The sequence below is a fragment of the Eurytemora carolleeae genome, unplaced genomic scaffold (genome assembly GCF_000591075.1).
Source record: "Eurytemora carolleeae unplaced genomic scaffold, Eaff_2.0 scaffold73, whole genome shotgun sequence".
Lineage (NCBI taxonomy): Eukaryota > Metazoa > Arthropoda > Copepoda > Calanoida > Temoridae > Eurytemora > Eurytemora carolleeae.
In genome coordinates this window covers 53,363-73,790 of record NW_019396049.1, presented here as the reverse complement: position 1 = coordinate 73,790, position 20,428 = coordinate 53,363, and the positions used below count along the sequence as shown (strand labels likewise).

Below are 20,428 nucleotides of genomic sequence, written 5' to 3'. Positions count from 1 at the left end.
AGTTATGGCAGATGGATGATTAAATTTGTAGGAAAACATTGAAAAACATTGTGACGTTTTCATCAGCGCAAAGTAATGGGCGCCAAACAAATACTGTACACTTATTAAGATTTGCGGTATTGTCCTCCGTCGATGAATGTTCAACGTAAATTTTCTACTACATTTAATATATTTGTTACATTTCACCGACAGTGTTCGAAATACCCGAACTTGACAACGGCATTGGCACTTGGCAGTAAAGCAAAGTTGTTGATAGTTGATGGAGTTGATGAATCAACTGAGTGCCTTCTTATAATGTTTATTTTGTAACTGATATGCTGTAGAAGGTATGTGTAGCAAATAATTATTATTAAGCTCTGGAAGTATCTCAAATTCTCAAAACGAAGAGAGAAGTCAAGATTCTTAAGATTTAAATTACCCAAGAAAATATAAAATCCAAGAGAAAACAATGTCCTGCGTCTTGGGAATTCTGTCACCAATCACCATTATTCAAATATTTGGAGTCTGTTACAAACCATATACATGTAAATTAGGAAATTAAATAAAGTTGGGGAAATTTACATGTTGAAATTTCCCCAACTACTGTGGGAGCGACAATCACTGATCACATTCAATGAATTTAACCAATTAGGCAATCATACTTTTCAAGGTATGTATAAGGAGTAATATTTCTAAACTTTTTTAAAAACTATTTCAGAATTTTTAATCCGAAATGTCAGTTCAAAATGGAACCTAAAACTAAGAGAAGAAAATTGGAAGATTTTAATATTATCAAAAGAGACGATCTAAATATCTCCAGTAAAACAATCTTTACAGTAGACAAGTGCAGGTAAAAGATTTGATTAAGTTATGGTTAGTTTCATGTTTGAGAAACTTCAAATTTAAAGATGGGGGGGGGGGGGGTCTAACATTGCAGCTTAACTCAAATTGAACGAGGACGTTTAAAGGAGAAGTTTTCAATCGTAGGGATGAAGAATATTGACCCACGTTGATCCTCACTAATCTAATTTAGGTAATGTGTAATCAACCCTTGTTTTCTAGAGAACTGTTCTGCAACCTAGAGAAGGAACTGGAGTATCTAACTGGAGATCTGGCTACCGTTAAAGTCTTCGGGAAGGTTTATGATATACCCAGGAAACAAGCAGGTTTATAGGTTTATAATATACACAGGAAACAAGCAGGTTATAGGTTTATAATATACCCAGGAAACAAGAAAGTTTATAGCTTTAAAATATACCCATGAAACAAGCAAAAAATTCTTATCAAATTTTTTGTTTTATTTCTTTTTCGCTTATTTTTATCCTATAACTTGATGAACCATTCAGAAATGGGGAAATTTTTTCGAAAGTTTAGATTTGGGTTTTAGGAGTAAAAAAGTTTTTTTTGCAGTTTTTGGTTAATATTTTACCCCTTGGATCCGGATCCAGGAACCAAAATCTTGCGGATCCATTGGATCTGGATCCGGATCCCAAGCAATGTACCCAGGTAACAAGCAGGTTTATAGGTTTAAATAATCGCAGCAAACAATTTTTAGGTTTATATAATGCCCAGGAAGCAAGCAAGTTTATGAAATAAAGGAAACAAGCAGGTTTATAAGTTAACTAGCTTGCAAACCCAGTGTTTCCCAGGGTACTCATAGTTACTCCTCCCGTTTACCCACACTTGGTCATAAACTACGATTTTAGATATTTCTCAAAATAAGTCAACCCCCTTAACATAGAATCTCAAAACCAAGCTAAGAAAATTCCGGTGGGCCTCCAGAGTTCCCAGATCATTTTTGCCAGAAATATAGAAAATGAAAACATGTAAAGTAGAATCCTGATATGTTGTGTACCATGCACTATGGTACCGGTTTATACTCTGGCCGGCTGTAAGGAAAAGAAAGCTGTAGACGAGGCCATATTCTGAAGCACTGTCCGAGATTAACTTACAAGAAGCAAGAATTTTTTTTCGAAAATACCCACTCCGTTCCTAACTTTCCTAACCTTCTTATTCCATTTGTCATTATTAAGGCGGAATTCTGACTATTGATATCCTCAAAATTTTCAAAGCCTGATTAACAGTGACTTTATTTTTCCGTCCTGTAAGAATATAATTGATATGTATCCTGAGCTTTCCTTGTTAGCTAGGCATAGGCGCTGAGAAAGCTATATCCTGAAATGCTAGATTGCTTAGACAGACCAAACATAAACAACATGGTAATAATCAGAAATATGTGTCACATGCATTTTTCCCTTGTCTACAAGAGAGTAGAACGCATAGATCTGAAAGAGAAGAACAGAAAACAAATGTATGATCAGATAAAAGTAACACATAACAGTCAGAGAATAAAGTTCACTGCTATTTTTATATTTTGTTATAAAAAAATTTTAATTTAAATTAAATTGTTTTAAAAAAGTTTGAGGCAAAATGGTCCAGGGGTTCCTGAGTTATGATCGGAGAAAAAAACAGACAAACAGAGATTACAACTTTATATATATAGATAAGTAAAAAAGTTAATTTAGATTTATATATTTATCTTGAACTATTGCAGCATATGGAGATGATGGTGTAAAGTATAGATATAGTGGAACTACAATTCCAGCCAAACCGTGGACTGAAACTCTTAGTTTTCTGAGGTATATAAATATTAGATATATATTTTCCATCACATAACTTTGGATTATAATTTTGCTTTAATTTCAAAATAATGCGAGAGTATATATTAGAAGGATAAATTTATCCATTGCTTTAGTTCTGTTGTTTTTCCCCTTTTCCTAGACGTAGTTTCAGTTTGCTGGAAGATAAATACCTAACTGACAATTGGCATGAATGTACCCCTAGATGGTTTGGGAAAATTATCCTGGGGACGACATCATTATTATTCGTTTTTGTGCAAGGGATATTTGTTTTTGTGCAAGGGATATTTGTTTTTGTGCAAGGGATATTTGTTTTTGTGCAAGGGATATTTGTTTTTGTGCAAAGGATGTTTGTTTTCGACCTTAATTTTCTGGTTATTTTAATAATGTCACAAATTCAACAAGAAATAATTATTTTACGTCTCACAACTGATAACTAAATTTTATGTTTATCGAGTAGTTTATTAAGATGTTCTACAAGATATCTTTAATAAAATTCATTAAGAAATTCTATAAAATCTAGGGATAAGATAGAGGAACACACTGGTATTCTTTACAACTTTGTTTTAGTGTAAAGTTTTTTTAAATCTGATAAAATAAAATGTTGCCATTATCAGGATCAATTCTTAATTCCTTTTTTATAAAATTTTTACCCCAGGTAAAAATCCGATTTCACTTGAACCCCATGTGACACCCTGTATGTATGTTTATCTAGATACAATGATGGGAATGATAAGATGGGGTTCCATAAGGATGATGAAAAGGAGCTGTGTCTAGAATCTCCTATAGCAAGTCTAACACTAGGCGCGGAGAGAGATTTTATATTCCGACACGGAGATAAGAAAACCACAAATATCCAAGACGAGAAACTTGTGCTAACGAACGGGTTACTACTGCTGATGAACCATCCGACCAACAAGTTCTGGTATCACGGGGTGCCCCAGAGGAAGACCTGCAAGGAACCCAGGATAAATCTCACCTTTAGAAAAATTGTTCAGAATGAGTAAACGAAGAAACTCAATGAGCTCCGGAGCAGAGAATCATTTTAGCTCCAAGACGACGGAAAATCATAGACGAAATTCAACCTTTACAGAAAAGGATGAGACTACTTCTAAATACTTTAAATCATCTTCACCAAGACTCAGGTGACACAGATGAATGATGATAATGATAATTGCAGTCTAAAATAATAAAATATATATATATAGATAGATCTATGAATTAAACTTTATTTTTATCTTTTTTATTACCTGCAATACTTGATACTGCAAGATGACAAATATAAAATAAATAATGATATGCTCATCTTAGATCAATACCTAGGACTGATTATTATGCTAAGGAGTGTATAAGTCTCTCCAAGAATCTCCTGGGAAAAGTTCTATGCAGAAGAATTGGGAACACAATTCTTAAAGGTTGGTTCGGAGAGTACAGAGAGTACAGAGAGTATCGAAAGTACAGAAAGTACAGAGAGTGCAGAAAGTACAGAAAGTACAGAAAAACAAATAGTCCATATGATAAATTAGTTCTTCAAATTTCCTTAATTAACTCGAAATTAGCGCGTAATGGCGTACAACAACTTTGTTCCCGCATTAAGGAAAAACAAAAGTTATCCCCCCTTTTTTAAGGTAAGATTGTAGAGACTGAGAGCTACCTGGGAGAAAATGACCTGGCCAGCCACTCCTATCAGGGCAAAAGGTATCATTATTGGTTTAATAAATACAAGAACCACTTCTAGACTTAATGGGACTGTATACGTAATTTTAAGTTACCTTGAATTTTTACAGTTGCATGTCTGATTCACAGCTGCACCATGTAAACATCTGTTTGATTAAGAATAAAAATTTATTTTTTTGGTTTCAATTTAACATCTTTTAAGATAAAAAAAACGACGACATCTTCCTCATACTCAGATAGAGGTTTACAGAGTATCGTTGGTAATCGGAAATTCCACTCATTAGACGGAGAGTCATTTTAAATTCCATCTATAGTCATTTTAAAATGAGTGAGCGAAAAATTAACTATGTAAACTATGTATTGAATTCCCATTTAAGAAGATTATTAACTGTTAATTGATTTGTACAACTCTTCACTTTATGATGAAAATTGCACAATGTGCTTTAAAGCGATTGACCTAGATTGATTAGTTATTCAATCTTTTATGTCCAAATAAATTGAAAAAAAACATTGGATATTAATGAGAATGATATAATCTATACATTCCCTTTAATGTTTTAATACAACTTATGTCCTTATTTTTCTTAGAACCGAGAGAAATGAAGCAATGTATATGGGAGCAGGAACTGCATATGTTTACAAAATATACGGGATGTATCACTGCTTTAATATTTCAAGTCAAGGGAGGCAAAAGTTTTTTACCATGTAATTTTTTTACCTTGTCACAAAAACTACATTCACTGCATTGCGTTTTGTTAATAGTTTTAGTTTAAATGAGTATTTTTCAAAATGCTGATAAATATGTGCGTTATAATTAGTAATTATTAAGTGCAATACCCTGCTGCTTTTCAACATCACTTCGATATCTTTCATAATTTTGCCCATTTTATAGAAGCTGGATCTGCTGTTCTAATCAGGTGAGACAATTTTTTACAATGTGGCTTTAAACTCTCAAATATTTTATCTGGTGAAACTGGTGGTTTTTTTCATTAAGAAATGGGGAAAATTGATTCTAAAATTATTATATAGCATAAATAATGTTGAATTGCATTGCATTGCATTGCATTGCATTGCATTGCATTGCATTGCATTGCATTGCATTGCATTGCATTGCATCTAGACTTCTTTGTAAGCCTCTTTTCTAGAAGGAATGTTCCAATTAAAAGATCAAGTTACTAAATTTCCATGTTTATTTTGAGTCTCTTTATAACTTGTAAATCCAGGTCATTGGAACCTCTGGAAGGTTTTGAACAAATGCGGGAGTTAAGATCTGTGCGGAGAAAGGACGGAGGAGTTAAATTAAAGGAGAAAGATCTCTGCAATGGTCCCTCTAAGCTCTGTGATGCTCTGAGTATTACTAAAGAAGAAATCAACCAACTAAATCTTTCATCTTCAGAACTGATTTGGCTTGAAGGTTATGCTTATTAATATATAATGCAGATATATTTAATTACCATTATTTTTTCACTTAATGCAAAAATACTTATGAACAGGGTTTGATGGGAGGAATATATCATAAACGGAAATAACTTGTGAATTAGTTTAACCTCCCGCCCCCTTCCTGAAAAATATATAAACCCTGAAACATTCCTTAAAATTACTTATTTTACTAGATGGCGAGGATATTGCAGAAGAGAATATAATTACTACAAGTAGGATAGGAATTCAGGGTTCAGGTTCGGCAGCAGCACTACCTTTCAGGTTAAACAACAAACAGTATCCAGGGTGTCCCAATAATCATGGGAATTAAAGTCACAATTTCTTAATTTTACTTTCCTTAGCGAGTCTGATTTTACTAATAAAAATGTAAATCCATATTTCCCTTTCCTCCTCCTAAAATGATGATAAAAAGAGTTTTATTTTGGTTCAGTTCTGTAAATATGATCGAAATTTCACGATATCTCTGGCGTAATTGAGAATAAAAAGATGCTGGACCACATGTATAATAGCACAGAAGTTGTACAAATCTTAATTTTATTGCAAAATTATTGTTTATTAACAACAAATAAACAATACAATTTTAATGACATAACACAATTCCCATATTGTTGAAGATACCTTGTATCTAAAATGGTAATATTGTGCCCCACAAAGGATATTGTTAAAAAGTATGCTTGTTTGTAATTTGTTACGATTGGAATAGGATTATTGCAAGTTTTATCAACTTTTAATTTATTTTCAGGTTCTATATTTTTGAGAACAAGAACGTTAGCGTCCGAGATCGGAAAATTGAAAGTTCAGTGATAAAAAAACTTTATTGAGTGGTTAAATACATAAAGATTGTAATACAGACAACAGTTCTTTTTAAGATAACAGCAAAGTTATTTTGTAATAGTGAAAAGTAGAGATCAGTCATGTTCCCTTTATAAAAACATTGTGATTATTTACAGTTTAAAGCCAAAAATTAAACAAATGATCAAGCAACAACATTTTACCACTCCAACTCCTCATCCCCCCAACCCTCTTCAGTATCCAAATCTGCAACTGCAGCAAACTTCTGTTCTCTTATCTAAAAAGAAAAATTAATATAAAAAAACTTGTATGATTTTAATAATTTAATAATAATGTTTATTATTAACCTGCTTAGCTGTATCAAGTTCAGTTTGAAATTTCTCCAAGGATGATTTTTGTTTAGGAATGTTTGGAGTCATATCGGCAAAGAAATCAACTTCCTCATCAGTCTTAATCTTTGAGGGTACTTTGATGTCTAGTTTAAGGATGTCCAAGTCCTGGACGTTTTTTACAAGCGTGTCTATATCCGATTGAAGCCTTCTGTGCGATTCCTCCGAGTTGGAACTTAAAACACTCTTCATACTGATCATTGGTTCCAAAACTTGTTGCGCCTCTATTAATTTATCTGGCTCCGTATGAAAAATAGTTTTTTCTTCGTTCTCCTCTTCATCCTCCCAATCATCCCAGTTTTCAGTTCCACTAAATAAACATCTTGCACAGTTGAATATTGAATCAATCAACTATCAATCAATCAGAATCTTGTAGACGCTATACTTCCCACATATCGCAAACCCTAAGTGAATTTACTAAATCAAGAGTGAAATATTTAATTCACCTGAAATGGTCGGTCTCCAACGGATCCTGCTCCGCTCCTATCGGTGGAACCCTCTGAGAGTGTGGAACCCTCTCCATGATCTGCTGACTACTTAGAACTGGAGTAATCTTATGGTTCGGACTCCCATCAGAGAATATTTTGGATCTACTTCTCCCTATCACTATCTCCGGTCCTTATAACAAGTTTTTTTCATAGAACTATAATTATTCTTAAAATTCAAATTTTTTAATCTTAAACAATATAATACATTGAAAATTATCAACAATAAAAAACTTATTTACCTAATATAGGAACCAGATCTGCAAGCGCCCTGTAACAATTGTTTTGTATCACAAATGAATTTACAAGATCATGACAGATTCTTAATGTTTTTGCTATGTTTATTACCGTAAAGTTTCAGAAACAATATTTGGATTTAAATCCTTGAGACCCAGGAGCAGGGCTGGAAGGATATCGTCCTCGAGAGTTTGCACGTCTAAGTAAGATATATTTTATGAAGGTGTAATGATAGATAGTTAAAGTGGCTGTGCCCCAGGATGAAAATAAAAGGTTGTGATGCAATGCTATGTCTCCTTTGCAAATATTAATGGATTACTCCACTATTTGTCGATGAAGGTGAGAACAAATAGTTGACCTATTAGAGAAGAGTATACGGAGAAGTGTTGGAGAAGAACAAGCCGTACACTCATATCATAAACAAGAAACATCGTTCTAATCTGAAAAAAAAGTTTAATCAAATCTTAATTCGTTAAATTTATTATATAAAGTTCTACCTGAGGCACAATGAACTCCTTGAAAAGTTCGTCTGTAAAAAGTGCATCCGAGTTTTTACTTTGTGGTTCCAGTAGCTTTGGAATCAGTTTACTCCTGAAAATTAACATTTTAGGACACACTATTAATATATGTATAAAGAAAATTTAACAGAACAGCAGAATTTTTGTAAGCAATAATAGTAAAGTCATGATAAATATGAAAAAGGCAAGTTCAAAATAAGAATTTCCGATTTAACTTAGACTTTCTTACATGTTAGGGAGGGTGTAAGATAATGCTACAGAAAACATGACAGGCAAAATCTAAACTTGTTTGTTACTGATGCAAGTTCCTGAAACTGAAATAGCTTTTTAAACAATCCTTTTTTCTTTTGTAGTGGTTGTCAAGGTGTAATTATTATTAACCTTGCTGTAGAGTCCATAAGAACATATCTTGAGAGTAGAAGACCTGTGAACTGTGCTCCTAAAACCCGGGCAGGGCATTGTCCTAACTTCTCACCTGAAATTCAACAAAGACAATTGTACACTCTAAAATGCTAGATATGATAACTTTTGAATATGCAGAACACTAAAAAATGAGAGAACAAGTTAAGCTTGTTTACGATGATAATCAAGATATTCTCATCATTCCTAGATGGAAGATGGAGAATTACCTATAAAGTATCAAATAAGTATATTTGAGCCGAGTCTAAAATTTAAGCCGCGGCTCAAATTCTTTAAATTCAGCCTCTAGACTCTGGAAAAACTGAAAAATAATAATCCTACCTATACTTCTGAAAGAATAATAAATAATAGTTCTACCTATACAAAAAAACTGATAAATAATAATCGTACACCCAGGCTTAAAGAAATAAGAAAAATAATCCTTCCTAGATTAGGAAAAACTGATAAATATTGATCCTACCTAGACCCAAGAAAAAATCCTTCTTTTCTGACTCCAACTTCAACGTTAAATCTAAAATATAAAATGTAAACAGTAAACACTAACAGTTTTTCACTAATCAAAAATTATACCTTTCAAGAATTGAAAGATTTCAATATGAGGTTGATGGAAATATGGATGCTCCAGAACTATAAACAGAATACAAATATTTCACAATATTGAAAAATTACAAACAATTTTCTAAGCCAACATTGCAAAATTTCTCGCGTTAATTTTCTTCTAATATATTATCCTACAATCTCAAATCTCTTTCTGAAATCTATTTGTACCACTACTATTCTATGTATTCCACGTTTTAAAACCTAACCATTTTCTAAACCTCCACACTCACATGATCCTTCTTCGAAGATCCTTAAACCTAGATCTCAGATCCTAAACCATAAGTCAGATCCTAAACTTAGATCTCAGATCCTAAACCAGAAGTCAGATCCTAAATCTAGATCTCAGATCCTAAACCAGAAGTCAGATCCTAATCCTAGATCTCGGATCCTAAACCAGAAGTCAGAACTTAAGAATTGTGAATCTAGGAATCAAGCATTGATTTCCGGACCATATAATGCAGAACCATTAACTAATCTAATTTCTCTTTGATATTCCGTGGTGGCCATACTTTACAGGGATAACTTTAATGGAGGGATCAAGCATTGATCCCCAAATTAAAATTGATTAATATTAATCTTATGAAAAATATTAAATTAAAGGGACTTTAAGCGTAATTTCAGGTGCCTATCAATTCAAAGATGGAAATGCCCGATACACAACCGTACCTTTAAAAGCTTTGTCTGATCAAGTATGAATTAGAAACCCATGTATATAATTTTTAAAAATGATTATTTCAAATTGAGGTTTCTCTACAAAATTGAATTTGTGCATTTCTACTGCAGAAAGACATATAAGAATTATCTTAATAAACTTTTAAACCAAGAAACCCAACATATCTTCCACGTTATTGAGAAGGTAAAAGTTTCAAGGTTACCGTTGTAAATCGGGCATTGCCATATTTGCATGAAGGGTCACTTAAAATTACACTTACAATCCCTTTAATCTTGCAAAAAAAAAAAAACATTACAGTAGGTATTCTGCCTTGAGATATGGTTGGTCTCCGTGTAAGATCTGGTAGAAGAAGATGAGATTTTGTATAAACCAAAAAATCTTTTGAAGGTTCATCATTGAGACCAAGTAACAGTTCTGTTATAACTAGCCCAAGCGCCAACACATCTCTTAAGTTCAGTTTAAATAATGTATTGAAATACTTGGTTCTTTTTCTTCAAATAATTAATTTTAATAAAATGTTTCAATTTACTTTTAATAGTGAAAGGGGTTCACTCTACCTCACTGGAATTTGCAAAAGAATTTACAAAATTTAAAAAACTATTGAGTAAAATGTTATACTGATAAAAATTTTACATTAAATTGATTTTTTAATCCCATAGAGTTCAACCCACTTCACGTCTGGTTTTTTTTCCTGGTTGATCTGTTATTGAACCAAATTAAAAGATCTTATAATCCTAAAAAATGTCATTTTCTCCATTCATTAGTTTAGACTTTCCTTGATGTTTCAGATTGTTTACTGTCCGGGGACATCTTGTTATCTGGTATATGGATAACCTGCTCCAACCCTGCAATCTTCCACCGTCCCGCCGGAGTAATAAACAATGCGTTCTGGCAAATATTTCCATGTACAAGATTTCCTAGAAACATTAAAAAATATTTAAACAAATAAAAAATATAAAACTTTTTCTCCAAGTAGTAATTTTTTTTCTCTCATAATCATGTAAATCATCTCCAAAATTTTCTATTCAGCAAAGAAACCCCACCAAAAAAAGGAAATTTGTTTGAAAAAATTGTAACCTTTGTCATGAAGGAATTGTAAAGCCTGACATATCTCCAGTAAACCGAGGCTAATAGAGTGGGAGGATTGTTGTCCCAGGACCAGGGTTAGAGGACAAGCTTTCTCCGTGAACAGATAGGCCTGGGACTTTGTTTCAGACCAGGCCAGGAAACTCAGGATAGAAGGGTGTCGGTATGTTTTTAAACTCTGAGCTAGATAAAAGAGTGAATATTTAATTGTACGTCAATTAAACTATGTTAAACAAAATATCGATTCAATTCAAAAAGCCATGGATTGTCCAATAGCTCCCAGACTTGACTGCGGTACGACGTAACGATCCCTTCCAGATCAAGAATTTTCAGTTTGAAATAGTTTAAATCTGACGTTGGCAAATTTGAGCCGTCATAAATTGTATCCATTGAACTATGTTTGTTTACAAACCATAGTATAAACTGAAATAAATTGGATTTATAAAGAATGAAACTACTCGACGAATTCAGATAGACTAAACCTCTATTTTAGATATTCGGATTTGTTTTAGAAAAAAACTTGTCAAGTAAATTTCCGCAAATTTCCTCTGTTTCCTTCATGTAAATGTTCCTTAGTAGCTAACCTAGTGTGCTAAGTTTAGAGTCTGGATTGTTTTTATTGATGAAGACAGAGAGAGGTCCATTATCCTGCTTCTGAGCATGATGCAAGGTCCAATCCTACAAAACATTACATTGAATACTATTTCATTGATGGGTTGACTGCTAATAATAATAATAATAACAGGGAATATTACACAAACTGAAATTCTCTGCACTGGGAGGTCAAATAAACCTGTATTCAAGGCAAACAAATCTCAAACTAGACAATTTAGAAAAGATCATTTGATTTTGAGATACAATACAATTAAATTGAGGTATCCCTTGGGATGCCCCCTCTCCCTGAAAATTTAAGCAGAAAAATAACTCAACTCCAGTAAGTCAAATCTCAGATTTTTCTGAAAGATGAGTTTTTTTAATCTGCTTTGATTTAAATAGGGTTATAATTCACTCAAAAGTTACCATCTTTAGAACTAATTTCCAGTGTATAAAATTGCTCCTACCTTAGTGGTTAGAATAGGATTTTCATCAATAGAGCAATCCAACAAACTGCTCGGAACTGCGCCCATCTTTATGAAAATATATCTGAACTAAACTCACCGGAAGATATACATATTAACGATTAACTGTCACATATCACACAATTTAACTATTTTAAATTTCCTTTATGAATAATTTCAAGGGCGATGTTGTATAAAGTTGACAATTTTCCTTGAATGTCCATTAAATAAATATATGTTTAGGCTGACCCTTGGTCAATATATGCAAATAAACTAAATCTATAAAATTTTACTAAAATAATTGTTTGTCATAGTTTTTTAATATTAGACTGGAAATGAATCCTGTGCTTGTAGTGTTGTGAGGGTAGGATGGATCTAAGAAACTGGAATGTCATAATAGCTGTCAAACCCCATACAGGGTGAGGTGTACAGTTGTACAGAGGAAGACTGTATCCAGGACCACCCTGCACAAATACTTTATTTGCTTGTGACAGCTATTTTTTTTAATAAATAAAAATATTTTTTTAAATTTTTGTTTACAAACTTTGTATTACAAGTTCATGATTATAAATTAGTCGACATCAGAAAAATGGACTAACCTCAAGCCGAAACTGAGTGTAACCGTACACAGCAGGATCTGACAATTTCGAAAATTTAACACAAAAAACTTCTTCAACTTCGTCGTGATTGATGTTAAGTTGTTCTGGATGAAAATCATGGATAATTCCAATGACAGGAACTGTAGCATGATCTCCTCTGTGTGTGCTGGAGAGGGAGGGTAGGGTTCCCCACACATCAACCTGTTCCCGAGGTATTCCTATCTCCTCCCAACATTCTCTAAAGCAAAATTTTTTATTCAGACAAACATTGTAAACCAAAACAGTAAATTAAATTTTGAGATTGTTTACTCCCCGCAGTTTTTGTGAAAAAAACTGGATTATCCGTTTTTCTTGGAATCTTCCCACAACCAAAAAAACGGCAATTATCAATTTTGAGCAATGGTTCTAGAAAGAATACTATCAGAGAAAAAATAGGTCCTTTTTTTGTTGTTAATTAATGAGTGAATCCACTAAATATTTTTATGATGCTAGATGACGAGCACTGACCTCAATGCTGTATCTACGGGACTAGTATCTGTTTTGTCAGAGTTTCCACCTGGAAAACTAACTTGGCCTCTAAAAAATAAATCTCTTGATGATTTAAAAATTGTGCTTATAATATTATTATAGTTAAAGCAGACATTTTATGCTTGTAAAATGTAAATCCTCTTCAAATAAAGAAAATAGGGAACCTGTGACTGGAGAGAAATTTTGATCTTTTAGTGTAGAGCAAAGCTGGTTCATTCTAGGGTAGAAACATTATAATTGAATTTGAGCTCAAACTAGACAGTTGACACAGCTTTCAAAATATGATCAACATAAAAACTCACTAACAATAAATCCAATTTTTTTTGAGCTAAACTTAAGACAATTCTGCGGCCACCATAATTCATACGAAGGTTTTTATTTCATTCATTTCATTGCCCATGAATGGTTTACCGTGGGGTCCAAGCGTTCTATTTTTCAACATTTTTTTCAAAATTCACGACAAATTTGTGTAAAAAGCATTGTGCAAAAAAAACGTTCAAGTGCACATGGGCCCACAAATTAATGACAAACTTTTTATAAATTCATATTCATAAAGTGTAGGTGTACTGCAGATATAAATCATTAATTCAAAATTTACATATTTTACCTCGATATTTACAATTGGAATTAGAACTGCCGAGGTTTTCAGGAGTTCTCCTTGGACAGGTAGCAGGGGTTTAATCTTCTCTAATCTCTTGATACAAGCTTGTTTTCTCTCACCAGATACCATAGAGTGGAAATCAAAAGAAATTGAAGAAAAGCTCCTGACCCTAAAACTGCAAAATGTATTCATCTGAAAATATGCAATTTAAATTATTAACATTATTCTTTTACATTTTATTTTCTTCTACCAAATAAAAGAAAATTGATAGATCAGAAAATCGAAAATGGGAAAAATTTGAGAAATTTCCTAGTATCGCAATTTCTGGACCTCCACCTCCGCCCCCCTCAACCTATCAATATTGTAAATGGATCTCATATGCATCACATGGATATAATTATTCATGTGGCCGCTGCGCCCGGCCCCCTAGCCGCGGTGCTCGGCCCATAGCCTATCCTAGTCGCAGCGCTCAGCCCAGAAATTGTCTTAACTGTCCCTAACCCTGATAATACAAAATAACTTAAAATTAATGGTCATGTAAAAATTTATTGGAGCTAGCCGCGGCGCTTGGCCCATAAATTGTTAACCTAACCTGACCCTAAAATAATTCAAAATAACTCAAAATTAATGGTCACGTACAAAATGTACAAAATTGGTAGGAGGGGGGCGGGGGGCAAAAATTGTAAACTAGGACGGACTCAAAATTTGCCCTTTTGAAATTTTTCTCTGTAATATACCTCATTTTTAACAAGGTAAATGTGAAATGTGATTCTAAGGAAAGAGGGGAAAATTTTTTCTTCCTTTTGAATATTTTAATTCTATGCGTATAACCTTAAAATAATGGTAATCAATGTTGTGTTGTATTAAATGTTAGTATCTTTATGTACTCAGTGACCCGTATTTTGTACACTACTAAAACCATTTAGGTTGAGAACGGGGCATTCGCGCTCAAGGCGATCCATGCATTTTAGAATACTCCGACCGCCGAATCCAACTTTCTCAGTCAGTGAGATGACCACAAATATATTTCTGTCTTGCATGTTTTCCATTAATTGGAGGAAGAGAGTAGGGTAATTTCCTAGAAAACAATTTTTGGACCCCCACTCCTGTCAATTTTGTACTTTTTGAATAATTGATCATGTGGCCGCACCGCCCGGCCCCCTAGCCTGTCCTAGCGGCGCTCGGCCCTTAGCTTATATAAATATTATTAAAAAATTCTTTGGCAATACCATATTTCAGAAATACTAAAGCAGTCAAAGTTCAAGATGTCGAGTAAGAAGAAAGGAACTCGTGGAGCAACTAAGAAAACTAAGTACAAGGATGAACATGTATCGGACGAAGAGGAGTTCGTCCAAACCTTCGATGTGGAGGAGAAGTTGAGATCTAAAGATTTCCCCCGGTTCTTTATTAAAGAACTGACTGGGTCTGAGGTAGTGACCTGCTTATATAACCAATGATGTACACCAATGGGTAATGGGTATAGTTATGACCACAGACTAGATTTGAAGTCGTGACTTTGATCGCTGCGCATTGCACTCGATCCCTTAGTTCGTTTTGGCCGCAGCGCTCTGTGTTTAAATCTTCACCTAGTTCTAAAGTAACTAAAATATGTAATTACTAGGCTTTTAGAGCGCTTTTTAAATTTTTATCATTCATAAACCTTCTTTGTGGTCACGTGATGTCCCTCAAAAAATTTGGGCCCGATCGGCTCAGCCGTTTTGACGTTTATTGGATACAAACAAACAAACAGACAGACAAGCCAAATTTATGTATAGATTTATGATTGTTTGACAAAAATTACCGAAATTGATGTCATTACCAAATATGTAGCTCACAGGACTGGCTTAAATTTTTATCTGAGAGAAAGTATTTTTTTATTTACATTTTATGATTAATATTTTTGTACTTTTTTAGTTGACGATTGAATATCTTCAGAAGAAAGGATTTTCTTTACCTCTATTTATTCGGGAGAAGATGGGACTGTACATGAATATGCCGGACTCAGATTTCACAATATCAGACGTAAATATTTTTGTTATCTATGTTAAATAATCTACATGACAGGTAACTTGATGCCGAGGAAACTTTGCTGCTAAAAAGCTGCCATTAAGAATGAACAATAGTATTTTCAGAATCTGAATCATTATAAAAAGTAGATATCGTATACTTAAACTGAGATAAATTTTTATTTGCATGTCTTCGCTATAAAAAAAAAACTTGTCAATGAAAGAAAAATTCTCCTTGGTTTTGAGATGTCTGACACGCTCTATCAATAGTCGAAAAAAATAGGATATTTCGGATCCCTATTTGTTTTGCATCGATTTAAATGCTTTTTTATTGATGTAGATTGTAAGGTGCTAGGTTAGATCCCAAGTGCAACTTCCCCAGTCACAACTTCCCCGAGACATCTTCCCCAACAGCAATTTCCCCAACAACCAATTTCCCCAACACTAACTTCCCCAGTCAGTAATTTCCCCACTGCAACTTCCCCAACACTAACTTCCCCAGTCACTAATTTCCCCAACGCAACTTCCCCAACAACAATTTCCCCATGCAGTAAAACAGCAACTTCCCCAACACCAATTTCCCTATGCAGTGTAAAATCAAATATTTCCGTTTTTAACATTACTCCAATAAACAAATGCGCAATTTTAAAATAAAAAAATTCGCAACTTTTTGAATGTGAAAAAATCAGTTGGATTAGAGTCGACAATGTTGGCAGTTTATACACTGTATGAGTACAACCTACAATCAATGTCAAGGGACAAATCTAAATCATTCTGAAACTAATGGGGAGAAAAGGAAACATTCAAAATGTGTAGCAACAGCCGTTGTGAAGTGAAGTTGCAGTTGGGGAAATTAAGAATTTTACTGCATTGGGAAATTGGTGTTGGGCAAGTTGCTGTTGAGGAAATTAGGGACTGGGGAAGTTAGTGTTTGGGAAATTAGCGGTTGAGGAAGTTGCTGTTGGGGAAATTAGTGACTGGGGAAGTTAGTGTTGTGGAAATTAGCGGCTGGTGAAGTTGCTGTTGAGGAAGTTGTGACTGGGGAAATTGTGTTGGGGAAGTTGCGCTGGGGAAATGACCTAACTAAATATTACTGGGTTGTTCTAGGTGCGGAGTATGGTTGGGGGGAAGAGAATGATCGAGGTGATGAACTGCGCAACTCAGCAGAACACGGAGATGTCTATGAGAGAGTGGGAGGAATTCTTTCTCGACCCAGAAAGGTTTGAACTCTTAACAAGAACCTGATCAGGGGTGTATATTTATCAGAATTAAGATTTTTGATGAGGAAAAAATTAGACATCAAAAGGCAACTTTTCCATTATTTTTGATACTTTTTACCCAAACATTTATTGATTTTCTCCAAAAATAATTTTTTTTTCAGCGAATAAACCCTTAAAAATAGGATTTTCACAAAGGGGGGGGGGAATATACACTCCTGAAACTGATAACTAAAAACGTGTTAAGAGAATAATTTAACAATTTACAGGCCTGATGCGAAGTTGAATGTTCTTAGCCTGGAGTTTAGTAGAACCAAACTAGACGCGCTCATAACAGCTCCAAGGTACAATTTGGTTTCTTTTTATTTTAATATAATAATTAATCCAATAATAATTTGATAATAGTCGTCATATTTGCACAAAAGTGTTGGTACATTTATAGCAATAGTATTGTATTATTTCTTTAATAGATATATTGTATTTATCTTGCATTCATTCATAATAGAACGAGGAAAAAAGTCATCTTCAAACAATTCCAATTACCGCCAAAACAGCTAGGCCGTTCAGGCTCAATTTTTTGTGGGAACTCACATGACTCCAGGTTTAAAGTTAATGGCCGGTCAGAATTTTCTCTTATTTTTTTTGTTTATTTTTTTTTTGTTTTGGAAATCCGCAAATGAAAAAGGAAATATTTGATTACTATTTCAAATATACGTAAATCTGTTTATAGAGTGGTTCGTCAGATTGACTGGGTTGACAATGTTTGGCCTCGTCACTTTAAAGAAGACCAAGACGAAGCAACGAATGCCATGAATAAAATGAAATATCCGAAGGTTCGCATCAATAATGAAATTGATATTATTTCCTGATCACAAAGTTCTTGTGTAAAAATTTTTCATATTTCATATTTATAGGTCCAGAAGTACTGTTTAATGTCAGTAGCTGGTTGCTATACAGACTTCCATATTGATTTCGGAGGAAGCAGCGTCTGGTATCATATACTCAAGGGGCAGAAGGTATTCTGGCTTATCCCTCCAACTGATGCCAATCTCAAGGAAAAAATGCATCAACATTTTATCTTCTAAACTCTAAAGTAACATTATTATCAATATTTGTACGTAAAATAGTGATCATTTGGATATTTTGTATAAAGTAGAATGTATTTATCTGCGTCAGGCGTATGAGGATTGGACTCTATCAGGAAAGCAAACTGATATATTCCTAGGAGATATAGTTGAGAAATGTGGTCGGATTGTTCTAGCTCAGGGTAACACTCTTCTAATACCCTCGGGTTGGATACATGCAGTTTATACTCCAATAGATTCACTTGTATTCGGAGGAAACTTCCTTCACTCCTACTCAATAGAGAAACAGTTGAGGATTGCGGAGATAGAAGAACTAACCAAGGTTCCGCATAAGTTCAGGTTTCCCTTCTTCACTGAACTCCAGTGGTACGCTCTGGATAAATATGTGTACGCCCTGCTGGGTAGATCCCATCTCCAGGTGGATGATGAGACACTTATCAGATTGTTTGGAGAGAAGTTTACAAGAGATGAATTCAGACGGAAGCTTGAGTATCAGCATCTAACCCCGCAGGAACTCTACGGACTTAAAGCGATCGTCATGTTTATCCATGCACTGCCAGTAACCAGGAAAAATGTTCCAAGTCTGATCGCCGATCCTGTGAGTCTAATCAAGGATATTAGAACTATTGTTGAAACTCATAAGCAAGATGATCCGGAGCAAGCTGTATCTGGGAAACCTCTTCTTTTCTGGACCGGGATTAAACAGGTCCTAAACCACTTTACTGAAAGCTTCTTTCTGGAAGCTGTTTCTAACATTCCTCATTTTCTAGGAAAAAAGTTGGTCGGTAAAGGCAAAGAACAAAGCAAGACGAGATTTAAAGCCTGAGAAAGAGAAGAGAAGAGAGAGGGTTTCTTGCAAGAGCTGTGAGGGTTGTTTGGTAAAGGAGTGCGGGAAATGTTCAACCTGTACTTCATATCCAAAAAGAACGTAAGTTCCCTTTCAAAGATAATAATGAAAAGAATTTATTTAAATGTGTTTTTTAGTTGCGAGAACAGGAAGTGTGAGCAGCCAGTTCTTCCTTTGCAATCAGTTTGTCATTTCTGTGGATTAGATGGTTGGTTCGCAGAGACAAATATGTCTCTTATTGACAGACCCATAGAAACAAACAGCTTGATGGAATGCAGTTCGTGCCAGGAGATAACTCATCCCTCCTGCCACACTGACTATGGTGTTGAAGGACAGATAAGTGATATAACCCCGAACTCCTGGTTCTGTCCGAAGTGTATGAAGTTCAACCCTCCTTCTGAGGACGAACTGGCCGCTAAGATGAGAAAGGTTGAGGAGAAGCCGGAGTTTGTCGTCCACGGAAAGTCCGACCAGTCTAAATCTGAACTGAGAAATCAACTAGCAGAGCAAATAATGTCCGCGTCCACCAAACCTATAAAACATCCGTCCTATGTATTCCGACCTCCACCAGCTATCCTTGATGCAGGTCAGGTTTATGAACGGTTGAAGAAGAACGGATCTGAGAGTATCAAGGTTGAAGAGTTAGTAGTGCTCCCTGTATTCCAATACCTGACAACAGAAGAGATTATTAAGTGTGGTTTGGTTTGCAAGGTCTGGCATAGAATCTCTTTAGATCCTTCTCTCTGGCACACGGTTAACCTAACAAGTAAGAGTTTATTTCTGAGCGATAAAAAAAAACATACTAAAATATTAACCTTGTCCTTTTTTACATTTTTTTTGAGAAATAGATTTTTCATTCTCACCTCAATGTGTTGTATAAAAGCAGATCTAATGACCCACTATCTGTATTGTTGAAATTTCTGGTTTTGACCATTTTGGCAAGTTCATATACTCAATTTTTCAATTTTAGCCAAAGTCTTCTAAATATTATATTTCAACATACATAAACGAGAAACAGGAGGGTGTGTCTTATCAGATTGCTAATGAAATGGCCTAAGAAAGAATATATTTGTTAATTTATGTTATGGTATGGATCCGGATCTATTTTTTCATAGGACTATTCCAGGAACTAGTTCCGGATCCGCATCAAAGTGGGACAGATCATCTATATATAAATTTGGCTTGTCTGTTTGTATCCAATAAACGTCAAAACGGCTGAACCGATCAGGCCCAAATTTTTTGTGGGACAACACGTGACCACAGGGAAGGTTTATGAATGATAACATAAAAAAANATTGTGCAAACACATAGCAAACTTGTTCTTATTAAACCTTTCCTCCAGACCTGTATTATTCTCTTCCAACTTTGAAGAGTGGAAGGAGGACACCATGAGAGTCTGATTTGATTTGATTTATTTTGATTTGGTTTGGTTTGGTTTGGTTTGGTTTGGTTTGGTTTGGTTTGGTTTGATTTGATTTGATTTGATTTGATCTGATCTGATCTGATCTGATTTGATTTGATTTGATTTGATTTGATTGATGAACTTCTGAAA

General features: G+C 34.3%; 5 protein-coding genes across 6 annotated transcripts; 3 read left to right on the top strand and 2 right to left on the bottom strand.

The window, feature by feature from the left end:
- The first annotated feature begins 272 nt into the window (after positions 1-272).
- LOC111703641 (DNA oxidative demethylase ALKBH2) lies at positions 273-3,193 on the top strand. The gene is made up of 5 exons (XM_023475655.1): positions 273-326; positions 698-829; positions 1,042-1,145; positions 2,534-2,618; positions 3,142-3,193. The coding sequence occupies exons 2-5, from the start codon at positions 726-728 to the stop codon at positions 3,191-3,193; spliced, it is 345 nt and encodes a 114-aa protein (XP_023331423.1). The 5' UTR covers positions 273-326; positions 698-725.
- Positions 3,194-3,532: 339 nt separating this feature from the next.
- LOC111703964 (probable DNA-3-methyladenine glycosylase) lies at positions 3,533-6,590 on the top strand. 2 transcript variants are annotated; one of them, XM_023476065.1, is made up of 8 exons: positions 3,533-3,763; positions 3,942-4,033; positions 4,247-4,316; positions 4,884-4,978; positions 5,188-5,212; positions 5,519-5,709; positions 5,909-5,996; positions 6,478-6,590. In XM_023476065.1, exons 1-8 carry the CDS (start codon positions 3,618-3,620, stop codon positions 6,554-6,556), a joined length of 786 nt encoding a protein of 261 aa, XP_023331833.1. In that variant the 5' UTR covers positions 3,533-3,617; the 3' UTR covers positions 6,557-6,590. The 2 variants fall into 2 exon arrangements, with proteins under 2 accessions (XP_023331833.1, XP_023331842.1); XM_023476074.1 differs by lacking the exons at positions 5,909-5,996; positions 6,478-6,590 and adding an exon at positions 5,784-5,884 and having other exon boundaries at positions 5,519-5,721.
- LOC111703953 (protein-associating with the carboxyl-terminal domain of ezrin-like) lies at positions 6,532-12,083 on the bottom strand. Its single transcript, XM_023476056.1, has 15 exons — positions 11,997-12,083; positions 11,520-11,613; positions 10,927-11,118; positions 10,625-10,766; positions 10,159-10,295; positions 9,147-9,203; positions 9,037-9,087; positions 8,538-8,631; positions 8,136-8,229; positions 7,997-8,078; positions 7,750-7,837; positions 7,644-7,672; positions 7,363-7,534; positions 6,875-7,226; positions 6,532-6,804 (listed from the first exon to the last, which is right to left on the bottom strand). Exons 1-15 carry the CDS (start codon positions 12,060-12,062, stop codon positions 6,727-6,729), a joined length of 1,728 nt encoding a protein of 575 aa, XP_023331824.1. The 5' UTR covers positions 12,063-12,083; the 3' UTR covers positions 6,532-6,726.
- Positions 12,062-13,943, bottom strand: LOC111703979 (nucleoside diphosphate-linked moiety X motif 8-like). The gene is made up of 5 exons (XM_023476083.1): positions 13,728-13,943; positions 13,285-13,337; positions 13,100-13,168; positions 12,593-12,830; positions 12,062-12,457 (listed from the first exon to the last, which is right to left on the bottom strand). The coding sequence occupies exons 1-5, from the start codon at positions 13,911-13,913 to the stop codon at positions 12,302-12,304; spliced, it is 702 nt and encodes a 233-aa protein (XP_023331851.1). The 5' UTR covers positions 13,914-13,943; the 3' UTR covers positions 12,062-12,301.
- Positions 13,944-14,952: 1,009 nt separating this feature from the next.
- On the top strand, positions 14,953-19,806 carry LOC111703939 (jmjC domain-containing histone demethylation protein 1). The gene is made up of 9 exons (XM_023476038.1): positions 14,953-15,151; positions 15,636-15,743; positions 16,835-16,947; positions 17,214-17,288; positions 17,675-17,777; positions 17,859-17,999; positions 18,121-18,735; positions 18,800-18,957; positions 19,014-19,806. Exons 1-9 carry the CDS (start codon positions 14,987-14,989, stop codon positions 19,789-19,791), a joined length of 2,256 nt encoding a protein of 751 aa, XP_023331806.1. The 5' UTR covers positions 14,953-14,986; the 3' UTR covers positions 19,792-19,806.
- Positions 19,807-20,428: the final 622 nt, after the last annotated feature.

Bases quoted from the DNA above. Each gene is read 5' to 3' on its own strand.
- LOC111703641 (XM_023475655.1), top strand. From the start codon at position 726: ATGGAACCTAAAACTAAGAGAAGAAAATTGGAAGATTTTAATATTATC. The intron at 830-1,041 runs GTAAAAGATTTG...CTTGTTTTCTAG, and splicing joins TTTACAGTAGACAAGTGCAG to AGAACTGTTCTGCAACCTAG. The intron at 2,619-3,141 runs GTATATAAATAT...TATAAAATCTAG, and splicing joins GAAACTCTTAGTTTTCTGAG to GGATAAGATAGAGGAACACA.
- LOC111703964 (XM_023476065.1), top strand. From the start codon at position 3,618: ATGAGTAAACGAAGAAACTCAATGAGCTCCGGAGCAGAGAATCATTTT. The intron at 4,317-4,883 runs GTATCATTATTG...TATTTTTCTTAG, and splicing joins CACTCCTATCAGGGCAAAAG to AACCGAGAGAAATGAAGCAA. The intron at 5,213-5,518 runs GTGAGACAATTT...TTGTAAATCCAG, and splicing joins GGATCTGCTGTTCTAATCAG to GTCATTGGAACCTCTGGAAG.
- LOC111703953 (XM_023476056.1), bottom strand. From the start codon at position 12,062: ATGGGCGCAGTTCCGAGCAGTTTGTTGGATTGCTCTATTGATGAAAAT. The intron at 11,614-11,996 runs GTAGGAGCAATT...AATGTTTTGTAG, and splicing joins ATCCTATTCTAACCACTAAG to GATTGGACCTTGCATCATGC. The intron at 8,230-8,537 runs GTTAATAATAAT...GTTAATTTTCAG, and splicing joins CTTATGGACTCTACAGCAAG to GAGTAAACTGATTCCAAAGC.
- LOC111703979 (XM_023476083.1), bottom strand. From the start codon at position 13,913: ATGAATACATTTTGCAGTTTTAGGGTCAGGAGCTTTTCTTCAATTTCT. The intron at 13,338-13,727 runs GTAAAATATGTA...TTTCTACCCTAG, and splicing joins TTCCAATTGTAAATATCGAG to AATGAACCAGCTTTGCTCTA. The intron at 12,831-13,099 runs GTCAGTGCTCGT...ATTTTGCTTTAG, and splicing joins CCCGTAGATACAGCATTGAG to AGAATGTTGGGAGGAGATAG.
- LOC111703939 (XM_023476038.1), top strand. From the start codon at position 14,987: ATGTCGAGTAAGAAGAAAGGAACTCGTGGAGCAACTAAGAAAACTAAG. The intron at 17,289-17,674 runs GTACAATTTGGT...ATCTGTTTATAG, and splicing joins GCGCTCATAACAGCTCCAAG to AGTGGTTCGTCAGATTGACT. The intron at 18,000-18,120 runs GAAAAAATGCAT...TATCTGCGTCAG, and splicing joins CAACTGATGCCAATCTCAAG to GCGTATGAGGATTGGACTCT.